The sequence below is a fragment of the Physella acuta genome, unplaced genomic scaffold (assembly GCF_028476545.2).
Source record: "Physella acuta isolate Inbredline_101_S28 unplaced genomic scaffold, ASM2847654v3 ptg000975l, whole genome shotgun sequence".
In the NCBI taxonomy this organism is placed as follows: domain Eukaryota; kingdom Metazoa; phylum Mollusca; class Gastropoda; family Physidae; genus Physella; species Physella acuta.
This window is the reverse complement of record NW_026732492.1, coordinates 208,015-220,114: the sequence shown is the minus strand read 5'-3', so window position 1 is coordinate 220,114 and position 12,100 is coordinate 208,015. Positions and strand designations below refer to the sequence as shown.

General features: G+C 35.7%; 1 protein-coding gene across 1 annotated transcript in view; it reads left to right on the top strand.

Moving 5' to 3' along the window:
* The window catches only part of LOC131954139 (prolyl 4-hydroxylase subunit alpha-3), a 29,191-nt gene extending 19,962 nt beyond the window's left edge, over positions 1-9,229 (top strand). Inside the window, exons 8-15 of the mRNA XM_059317668.1 lie at positions 4,002-4,163; positions 4,895-4,956; positions 5,778-5,901; positions 7,142-7,195; positions 7,539-7,601; positions 8,257-8,325; positions 8,657-8,753; positions 9,021-9,229. Coding sequence (XP_059173651.1) covers positions 4,002-4,163; positions 4,895-4,956; positions 5,778-5,901; positions 7,142-7,195; positions 7,539-7,601; positions 8,257-8,325; positions 8,657-8,753; positions 9,021-9,133 — 744 coding nt within the window. The 3' untranslated portion in view covers positions 9,134-9,229. The remainder of the gene's footprint in view (positions 1-4,001; positions 4,164-4,894; positions 4,957-5,777; positions 5,902-7,141; positions 7,196-7,538; positions 7,602-8,256; positions 8,326-8,656; positions 8,754-9,020) is intronic.
* Positions 9,230-12,100: the final 2,871 nt, after the last annotated feature.

Here is a 12,100-nt window from a genome sequence, read left to right as displayed (position 1 = left end):
TATGTGTTGGCCTGTCATCTAATTATCTTAAAGATGTTTGTGTATCTGTCACGTGTTATGTGTTGGCCTATGTGTCATCTAATTATCTTAAAGATGTTTGTGTATCTGTCACGTGTTATGTGTTGGCCTGTCATCTAATTATCTTAAAGATGTTTGTGTATCTGTCACGTGTTATGTGTAGGCCTATGTATCATCTAATTATCTTAAAGATGTTTGTGTATCTGTCACGTGTTATGTGTTGGCCTGTTATCTAATTATCTTAAAGATGTTTGTGTATCTGTCACGTGTTATGTGTTGGCCTGTCATCTAATTATCTTAAAGATGTTTGTGTATCTGTCACGTGTTATGTGTTGGCCTGTCATCTAATTATCTTAAAGATGTTTGTGTATCTGTCACGTGTTATGTGTAGGCCTATTTGTCACCTAATTATCTTAAAGATGTTTGTGTATCTGTCACGTGTTATGTGTTGGTCTGTCATCTAATTATCTTAAAGATGTTTGTGTATTTGTCACGTGTTATGTGTTGGCCTGTCATCTAATTATCTTAAAGATGTTTGTGTATCTGTCACGTGTTATGTGTTGGCCTGTCATCTAATTATCTTAAAGATGTTTGTGTATCTGTCACGTGTTATGTGTTCGCCTGTCATCTAATTATCTTAAAGATATTTGTGTATCTGTCACGTGTTATGTGTTGGCCTGTCACCTAATTATCTTAAAGATGTTTGTGTATCTGTCACGTGTTATGTGTTGGCCTGTCATCTAATTATCTTAAAGATGTTTGTGTATCTGTCACGCGTTATGTGTTGGCCTATGTGTCAACTTATTATCTTAAAGATGTTTGTGTATCTGTCACGTGTTATGTGTTGGCCTGTCATCTAATTATCTTAAAGATGTTTGTGTATCTGTCACGGGTTATGTGTAGGCCTATTTGTCACCTAATTATCTTAAAGATGTTTGTGTATCTGTCACGTGTTATGTGTTGGTCTGTCATCTAATTATCTTAAAGATGTTTGTGTATCTGTCACGTGTTATGTGTTGGCCTGTCATCTAATTATCTTAAAGATGTTTGTGTATCTGTCACCTGTTATGTGTTGGCCTGTCATCTAATTATCTTAAAGATGTTTGTGTATCTGTCACGTGTTATGTGTTGGCCTGTCATCTAATTATCTTAAAGATGTTTGTGTATCTGTCACGTGTTATGTGTTGGCCTGTCACCTAATTATCTTAAAGATGTTTGTGTATCTGTCACGTGTTATGTGTTGGCCTGTCATCTAATTATCTTAAAGATGTTTGTGTATCTGTCACGTGTTATGTGTTGGCCTGTCATCTAATTATCTTAAAGATGTTTGTGTATCTGTCACGTGTTATGTGTTGGCCTGTCATCTAATTATCTTAAAGATGTTTGTGTATCTGTCACGTGTTATGTGTAGGCCTATGTGTCATCTAATTATCTTAAAGACGTTTGTGTATCTGTCACTTGTTATGTGTTGGCCTGTCATCTAATTATCTTAAAGATGTTTGTGTATCTGTCACGTGTTATGTGTTGGCCTGTCATCTAATTATCTTAAAGATGTTTGTGTATCTGTCACGTGTTATGTGTTGGCCTGTCATCTAATTATCTTAAAGATGTTTGTGTATCTGTCATGTGTTATGTGTTGGCCTGTCATCTAATTATCTTAAAGATGTTTGTGTATCTGTCACGTGTTATGTGTTGGCCTGTGATCTAATTATCTTAAAGATATTTGTGTATCTGTCACGCGTTATGTGTAGGCATATGTGTCATCTAATTATCTTAAAGATGTTTGTGTATCTGTCACGTGTTATGTGTTGGCCTGTCATCTAATTATCTTAAAAATGTTTGTGTATCTGTCACGTGTTATGTGTTGGCCTGTCATCTAATTATTTTAAAGATGTTTGTGTATCTGTCACGTGTAATGTGTTGGCCTGTCATCTAATTATCTTAAAGATGTTTGTGTATCTGTCACGTGTTATGTGTTGGCCTGTCATCTAATTATCTTAAAGATGTTTGTGTATCTGTCACGTGTTATGTGTTGGCCTATGTGTCAACTTATTATCTTGAAGATGTTTGTGTATCTGTCACGTGTTATGTGTTGGCCTGTCATCTAATTATCTTAAAGATGTTTGTGTATCTGTCACGTGTTATGTGTTGGCCTGTCATCTAATTATCTTAAAGATGTTTGTGTATCTGTCACGTGTTATGTGTTGGCCTATGTGTCATCTAATTATCTTAAAGATGTTTGTGTATCTGTCACGTGTTATGTGTAGGCCTATGTGTCATCTAATTATCTTAAAGATGTTTGTGTATCTGTCACGTGTTATGTGTAGGCCTATTTGTCATCTAATTATCATAAAGATGTTTGTGTATCTGTCACGTGTTATGTGTTGGCCTGTCATCTAATTATCTTAAAGATGTTTGTGTATCTGTCACGTGTTATGTGTTGGCCTGTCACCTAATTATCTTAAAGATGTTTGTGTATCTGTCGCGTGTTATGTGTTGGCCTGTCATCTAATTATCTTAAAGATGTTTGTGTATCTGTCACGTGTTATGTGTTGGCCTGTCAGCTAATTATCTTAAAGATGTTTGTGTATCTGTCACGTGTTATGTGTTGGCCTATGTGTCAACTTATTATCTTAAAGATGTTTGTGTATCTGTCACGTGTTATGTGTTGGCCTGTCATCTAATTATCTTAAAGATGTTTGTGTATCTGTCACGTGTTATGTGTTGGCCTGTGATCTAATTATCTTAAAGATGTTTGTGTATCTGTCACGCGTTATGTGTAGGCATATGTGTCATCTAATTATCTTAAAGATGTTTGTGTATCTGTCACGTGTTATGTGTTGGCCTGTCATCTAATTATCTTAGAGATGTTTGTGTATCTGTCACGTGTTATGTGTTGGCCTGTCATCTAATTATTTTAAAGATGTTTGTGTATCTGTCACGTGTAATGTGTTGGCCTGTCATCTAATTATCTTAAAGATGTTTGTGTATCTGTCACGTGTTATGTGTTGGCCTGTCATCTAATTATCTTAAAGATGTTTGTGTATCTGTCACGTGTTATGTGTTGGCCTATGTGTCAACTTATTATCTTGAAGATGTTTGTGTATCTGTCACGTGTTATTTGTTGGCCTGTCATCTAATTATCTTAAAGATGTTTGTGTATCTGTCACGTGTTATGTGTTGGCCTGTCATCTAATTATCTTAAAGATGTTTGTGTATCTGTCACGTGTTATGTGTTGGTCTATGTGTCATCTAATTATCTTAAAGATGTTTGTGTATCTGTCACGTGTTATGTGTAGGCCTATGTGTCATCTAATTATCTTAAAGATGTTTGTGTATCTGTCACGTGTTATGTGTAGGCCTATTTGTCATCTAATTATCATAAAGATGTTTGTGTATCTGTCACGTGTTATGTGTTGGCCTATGTGTCATCTAATTATCTTAAAGATGTTTGTGTATCTGTCACGTGTTATGTGTTGGCCTGTCATCTAATTATCTTAAAGATGTTTGTGTATCTGTCACGTGTTATGTGTTGGCCTGTCACCTAATTATCTTAAAGATGTTTGTGTATCTGTCGCGTGTTATGTGTTGGCCTGTCATCTAATTATCTTAAAGATGTTTGTGTATCTGTCACGTGTTATGTGTTGGCCTGTCAGCTAATTATCTTAAAGATGTTTGTGTATCTGTCACGTGTTATGTGTTGGCCTATGTGTCAACTTATTATCTTAAAGATGTTTGTGTATCTGTCACGTGTTATGTGTTGGCCTGTCATCTAATTATCTTAAAGATGTTTGTGTATCTGTCACGTGTTATGTGTTGGCCTGTCATCTAATTATCTTAAAGATGTTTGTGTATCTGTCACGTGTTATGTGTTGGCTTTTCATCTTATTATCTTAAAGATGTTTGTGTATCTGTCACGTGTTATGTGTTGGCCTGTCATCTAATTATCTTAAAGATGTTTGTGTATCTGTCACGTGACCCAGGACCCGAACAACCCGAGACTTGTGTGCCGGTACAGAGAGACTCTACTGCCCTACTACAGGTTTAAAGAAGAGATCCTGTCTGTTGCACCGTTTGCTTCTGTCATCTACAACGTCATCAGTGATGTTGAGAGCGATCACCTCAAGAGTTTTGTCAAAAACAAGGTCATTTGTTTTTAAAAGTTTTATGTTGTTTCATTACTTTTGTATCAAACTCAACTAATCCTACAAATTATGTAGCCCACACATAAATAAATAAACAATAATTATTATTATATTTTAAACCTATTTATTAAGTTATAAATATAAATAAAACCTAAGGAAATATAAGGTGCTTAACTCCGCTTAAATTGACTTTTTATAAATATATACAGCAGTTGCGTACCTTAGAAATAAATACTTGCCTACCAACATTATAGATTGTACATGACTATTTTGTGCTCAAGAGAGTATTTTATTTAGTAAAAAATAGTCTGGGGTTTTTGTGTTTCTCTCATTAGAATGTTGATGCCTTATGGGATTTGTTGATTAGGTAGGGGGGGGACGATTTTCTTTATCTGAATAAAGAACGAGTTAAGAAAAAATGGCTCCTTGTGATGCATTGGAGGTTAACAAATAAGTGATTAGTTAATTTATTTGCCGAAGGATATAATATAGCCATAAATGCGGGCTATCTATAGATATGTTTATAAAGATATTAGATTTTTCTTATAGTAGATGTAGCTATATATTTTCCATCAAGATATTAAATAAGTCTTGCAGTATTTATATCTATTGAAATTTTTCTAAAGTTATTAGGTTAGTCTCCACGTAGGTCTGTCTATAGTTTTATTAGATTAATCGCGAGTTCGTCGACTACATATTATTTAATCAAGAGCTTCTATTCTATCCAATAGCTTATACGAGGCAAAGTAGGAGGAGATCACTCAATAGTTTCAGAGATCAGAACAAGCGATCTGTGAGTTACATACCTTTTACACTGTAGTTTCAAATGTTGTGAGTTACGTCCCTTTACACTGTGGTTTTAAAAGTTATGAGTTACATGTCTTCATACAGTTTTAAAATAACACAATCACATTCTCTGAAAGCGCGAATGTACTTTTTCATTTTGAAACAACCTAAATTGCAAGATGCTCACGTCATAAATTAGTGTTGTTCACTGCAAATCGCCGACTTATGCTGGGTACTCTCCTAGACTGAATAGACCCAGTGAATTTGAGTTTACTCATGCCTAGATTTAACAGGCAGCTAGTAGTTGTTGAACCTACATCAATAGACAACCATCAATGGAAAAAGCTGTACGTCCTATCTACAGATAAAGTTTAGATAATCTTTTGTTCTCTCTACCACAAAGTTTAGCTGATCTTTTGTTCTCTCTACCACAAAGTTTAGCTGATCTTTTGTTCTCTCTATCACAAAGTTTAGCTGATCTTTTGTTCTCTCTACCACAAAGTTTAGCTGATCTTTTGTTCTCTCTACCACAAAGTTTAGCTGATCTTTTGTTCTCTCTACCACAAAGTTTAGCTGATCTTTTGTTCTCTCTACCACACAGTTTAGCTGATCTTTTGTTCTCTTTACCACAAAGGTAAGCTGATCTTTTGTTCTCTCTACCACAAAGTTTAGCTGATCTTTTGTTCTCTTTACCACAAAGTTAAGCTGATCTTTTGTTCTCTCTACCACAAAGTTTAGCTGATCTTTTGTTCTCTCTACCACAAAGTTAAGCTGATCTTTTGTTCTCTCTACCACAAAGTTTAGCTGATCTTTTGTTCTCTCTCCCAGGGCCTGGATTTGGGATAACGAATCCAAGATGGCGACGTCTATAGCTAAAAGAATTGAATGCATCACTGGCCTCGACACGTCACAGAGGCTACCGTTTGGTCCATCTTCCGGGGAGGCCTTCCAGGTATGTCATAGTTAGCTCTGACTTTTGTAGTGAGCCGTTGTTACAGGTATGTCATAGTTAGCACTGACTTTTGTAGTGAGCCGTTGTTACAGGTATGTCATAGTTAGCACTGACTTTTGTAGTGAGCCATTGTTACAGGTATGTCATAGTTAGCACTGACTTTTGTAGTGAGCCGTTGTTACAGGTATGTCATAGTTAGCACTGACTTTTGTAGTGAGCCATTGTTACAGGTATGTCATAGTTAGCACTGACTTTTGTAGTGAGCCATTGTTCCAGGTTTGTCATAGTTAGCACTGACTTTTATGGTGAGCCGTTTTTCCAGGTATGTCATAGTTAGCACTGACTTTTGTAGTGAGCCATTGTTACAGGTATGTCATAGTTAGCACTGACTTTTGTAGTGAGCCGTTGTTACAGGTATGTCATAGCTAGCACTGACTTTTGTAGTGAGCTATTGTTACAGTATGTCTTAGTTAGCACTTTTGTAGTGAGCCATTGTTACAGTATGTCTTAGTTAGCACTTTTGTAGTGAGCCGTTTTTCCAGGTATGTCATAGCTAGCACTGACTTTTGTAGTGAGCTATTGTTACAGTATGTCTTAGTTAGCACTTTTGTAGTGAGCCATTGTTACAGTATGTCTTAGTTAGCACTTCTGTAGTGAGCCATTGTCCCAGGTTTGTTATAGTTTGTATTTTGACTTTTGTAGTGAGCCACTGTTCCAGGTTTGTCATAGTTTGTATTTAGCACTGAGTATTTTTGGTGAGGGATTGTAACGTTACACTAGCTACTTCTTCCGTTTGCTTCAGTTATACTCTTCTGAGAGAACTTCGTCACATGTATGTCTGTATACTATAACGAACTCGAGACCTTCAGGTTGACAGTCAAGTGCTCTGCCTTTGGGCAACACAGTCTCAAGCTGCTGTCTATTATATTTTGTTCTATGAACCATCAGAGTTTAAAACTTTAAAACCTGTTTGTTGCAGGTGGTCAACTATAAGCTGCATGCTATAATATTTTGTTCTATGAACCATCAGATTTTAAAACTTTAAAACCTGTTTGTTGCAGGTGGTCAACTATAAGCTGCATGCTATTATATTTTGTTCTATGAACCATCAGAGTTTAAAACTTTGAAACTTTGTTACAGGTGGTCAACTATGGGCTTGGCGGCCACTATAAGCTGGATGCTATTATATTTTGTACTTTGAACCATCAGAGTTTAAAACTTTAAAATCTGTTTGTTGCAGGTGGTCAACTATGGGCTTGGCGGCCACTATGAGGTGCATATGGATCCGTTCGACGTAAGTTAGACATTAAAATTTCTTTTATTCGACGTAAGTTAGACATTAAAATTTTTTAATTTTTTATATTTGACGCCAGCCAGATTTCAATTTATTAAATTTCCTTAATTTAGTTTGAGTCAGACATATTTAAATTTCTTTCATTGACGTGAGTCAGACATATTTAATATGATAATTTAAATTGTTTTTTTTTAAAAATAATTTTTGTGTTTGCAATCATTCATTCGGTGTTTCTAATGCCATGCGTATGATGTCATACACTTGTCATTTGTCATGTGTTTAACGTCACACTTTTGTCATGCCTTTTATGTCAACTATTTAAAAACTTTAAAATTATTTTTAGATCCCTCCAACACAGCCAGAACTAAAGGACTCAGGGGAGAGAATCGCGACGTTTTTAATTTATGTGAGTTCATTACAGTTTAACCCGAACACCTAGCATTGACTGTCCTTAACTTTGCAAATAGTAAGCTATGGAAATCAAGTGAAATTAATAACAATTAAAAATCTCCTCGCAAAAACCGATTTTTAAAAAATATTATGTAACATATTTGTTGTCTCCAACTGATGTATGTTGTAGGTTTATGTCAAGTTAAGTACCATATCTCTTGTAACTGATGCTTTGTCTATGTCTATGCTAGGTCTATTTCTATGCTATTCTATGCTAAGTATATGTCTATGTGTATGCTAGGTCTATGTGTATGCTAGGTCTATGTCTATGCTAGGTCTATGTCTATGCTAGGTCTATGTCTATGCTAGGTCTATGTCTTATGAAAGTAATTCTTGTCTCCCCACGTTGCTGGCAGTATGTGTATGCTAGGTATGTGTGTATGCTTGGTGTATGTGGATGCTAGGTCTATGTGTATGCTAGGTATGTGTGTATGCTAGGTCTAAGTCTGTGTCTATGCTAGGTCTATGTGTATGCTAGGTCTATGTGTATGCTAGGTCTATGTCTTTGTCTAAACTAGGTATATGTCTATGTCTATGTCTATGCGAGGTCTATGTCTATCCTAGGTCTATGTCTTATGTAAGTAATTCTTGTCTCCCCACGTTGCTGACAGTTAAGTGACGTCCAGAGAGGTGGGTCAACTGTTTTCACACGGGCAGGTATCGCTGTGGCACCGGTCAAGGTAAGATCACACTGTGTTGTTGATTCACATTTTTCACATTTTAGATCACATTTTAGATCACACCTTCTCAATATAGTCTTGTTGACTGAAATTTTTCACATTTTAGATCATACCTTTCCTATTAGTATTGCTTATTTACATTTTTCCCAGTTTTTAACGACACTTTCTCAATTTAGCATTGATAAAACACATTTTTTCTTTACTGCTACTCGTAAAAATGTTGTAGACCCGATTATAAAATCCGTCTATAAGCCATGCGTTAGCTATAGCCTATATGTTTGTATTGATGAGTGGGAGACTTTGACAAATGTTAGTTGTATTGTGTCAACAGAACATGGCCTTGTTGTGGTACAATTATGACCCAGCTCATCAGAGGGACGACATGACCCATCACGCTGGTTGTCCAGTTCTCTTTGGTCAGAAATGGAGTAAGTTGACTTTAGGTGTATTGGGCAGAAGTAGAGTAAGTTGAATATAATATGTGTATTGGCCAGAAATGGAGTAAGTTGACTTTATGTGTGTATTGGGCAGAAATGGAGTAAGTTGACTTTAATATGTGGATTGGGCAGAACTTGAGTGAGTTGACTTGAGTCGACTCACGCTGGTTTAAACAGCTTTATAGATAATCCTATTTTAGACACGCGACAGAGCGGCTAAAGGTTAAAGCAAATAACGTAATATCTGCTCTCCTACAGTTTGCAATAAATGGATCTGGACTTACGGCAACACATTGAGAAGAAGGTGTGGTCTGACACCTGAAGCCACCCAGCTCGATATTGAACCTGACATCAAGAGAGGCTATAAATAGGAAGTTGGTGGTGGACCATCAAGCGAGTCAGCTGAGGACTGCAGATGTTCCCTGACAAAGTCTAAAACTGCAGAATTTTAAATGTGTCATACAGAATAAAAGACAAACAAATACCTTTAATCACGCCAGAACAGAAATACAGATGATGTATAAAATATTTTTTAGAGGTTTGGATTTAAGAAAGTAGGGTATATGAAGTTTTTTTTTCAAAACGTTATGGTCTTTCGCCAAGGTTTATCTTATATAGATATTATTTATAAGCATATGTGTTCTAATTTAATTTAATTTGTTTTTATTGTAATATGCTGTGGCGTCACAAAGGGGGTGTCGCCTGCTGCGTAAACTCAGTGTTGCACCCCCCCCACCACCCCCAAAGTGACGCTACTCTTGACATGTTATTTCCTCATTACAACATTTTTTTTGTTTTACTAGATTGGAAAACACTTGAATGTATGCTTGAATGTACACATAAAAATTAAATGTAAGATTTATAATACTTTTTATAAAAACATTGTTAAAAAAGAGTCTTTCAAAAATGCAATTTATAGTGTTTAATCTGATAAGAAAACAAAATTTTAGATTAAAAAAATATTTATTGATATTACTTTTTCACCCATAGTTCTATTAACATTTTAAGGGTAGAACCTCCAGGTATATTTACTACTATAGTATAGTTTTGTAGGCATTATGTAAATATATTTAATTGTTTTGTGAATTCCATTTTACAAGCTGACTACATTTTGAATGTCATTTTTTGACTGAACCCGTACTATGACGCTATTTGTTTGTCTCTTGGGTGACCTATGATGCAATTATTTTATTTGATGACCTAATACTATCTCACTGGCTGGAATGATTATCCCAGTTACAACAACTAGCTCAACATAAACAAATCAACATTCCTGATGTTTTAAATATTCATATTTTTCTTGAGATATCTTACATGTGATGTAATTTTTGATGTATGTCAACAGAAAATAGTTCATTACACCGTAAAATTTTAGTTTTAATTTGAGACCGAGCTGTCGTTTACGTAACATACAAACGCTAAAATCAGTCCCCCCCCCCCCCCAAGTGGCGTGGATGTATGTTCATAAACCGCTAGACCGTGCACATATTAACAGTTTTAAACTGGATGGAAAGTGACGAAAAATTAGGTTAGCTTTTTACACGCTTATTTATTAGTGTGTAACGAATGCATTGGCAATGTACACACACTGTCTTTATGTAATAAAAGTAATGGTAAGTCGACGATTAAGGGATAAACCTTATATGACGTCACGTTTTTTGACGATTTTTACCGCCAGAACCCCTCCCCCCCCCCCAATATGACATCACACCTCAGCATACAACCCCCCACCCCCTTAAAAATCGCAGTTGAAATTTTCTTAAAATACGATATTTTTCGAAAATCTTATCTGAACTCTGAAATCTTATTTGAAATAACGGCTAAAATTCGTTTTCTAACTATGCTTTTGTTATAGTGCAAAAGTGTGACTTCACACCATCTGCCCCCCCCCCTCTCATCACACACCGTATAAAGTCCTAGTAAGTAGAAAGTAACGAATGTCAGCCTTACCTGTAATTTAATTCGAATGTTACTTACATTTTGCCTTATTGGTCCATGTACATTTACATTGCTTGTCTGACGAATCTGATGTCCACACAGCTCTCATGTTTTTATCTGTTTTAAAATGTATGTGAGACTGGTTTGAACATGTTCCTCTTGTTAAATAAAAATAAAATAACATTTGTTCGTTTTTTATTTTTTTAAATTTTGTTTGTTATGCACTGTCGATTAATATATTTAAATTGTTGTTGTTTGTGTATGTGTATGTCGTGTGTGTATACATACGTGTACGTGTATGTAGCGGTGGCGAACATGTGTGAAATCATACCACGTCACAAAGAACGTGGAAATTAGGGGAAGTAACGCTCGAAAAGAAAAACATAGATGAAGTCTCATAGTAACAAACTAACATGGTGAATTGGTGAATTATGATGTAATTTTCACATGAATTGGTTACCTCACCTATTAAAACACATCTTTATTTAGTTGAGCACGAGAGTGTTACAATGCTTGTCTTGTTAGCCAGATGTAACAATAAACACGATTATGACTCAATATAAACAAAAACCTCTAATTAATAGTTAACAATCAACACAATTATGACACAATATTAAAAAAAAACCGGCATCCGATTAATAGTTAACGAAATATTATATTTTATTTACCGAATATTTAACGAAACTATTTATTAATTAAACCTGGACTGGAACAAAAATATTTTTTTAACCTACATCCTCGTGGCTCTATGTAAATCAATATTTATTGAACACGCTTAGTCTTATACACAGTAAGTAGCCTACTTCACACATCGAACACACCCAGTCTTATACACAGTGAGTAGCCTACTTCACACACAGAACACGCCCAGTCATTAGTAATTAGCCTACTAAACACACCGCTCACACCCATGACGGGTGAAGAAGAAAATGTGTAGTGTGTCAATGTTCTCTGAAATACTTTCCTGTCTTCTCTCTTATCATGTATAAACTGTTCTCTGTGGGACTCACCGACTAGTGGAGATAAACATAGAGACCAATCGTGGGAGATCGAACTCCTTACGTTACAAAACCCAGCAGATTGGAAAAAAGAAAAGGTCGTAACAAACTACAAGCTCTAGTGTGACTTTCATGCATATCTCCATCCCCCCCCCCACCCTTAGCTCAACCACTACCCTCCGGACAAATAAAAATAGAATTTACATAGATTATATACACTAATTTCAGTGTCCACCCCTTCTCTGGTAGTTCAAGCTCCCACCCCCTCCTTCCCGACCCCCTTGCTAGAAAAAAAATGTCTGAACTCGCAAGTCCACGCGATTTTGTCATTTGTAGGGAAATTTTAATCATTACACTCTAATATTTCGTTTGTAATCACCAAAAGAACAACAAATTGTACCG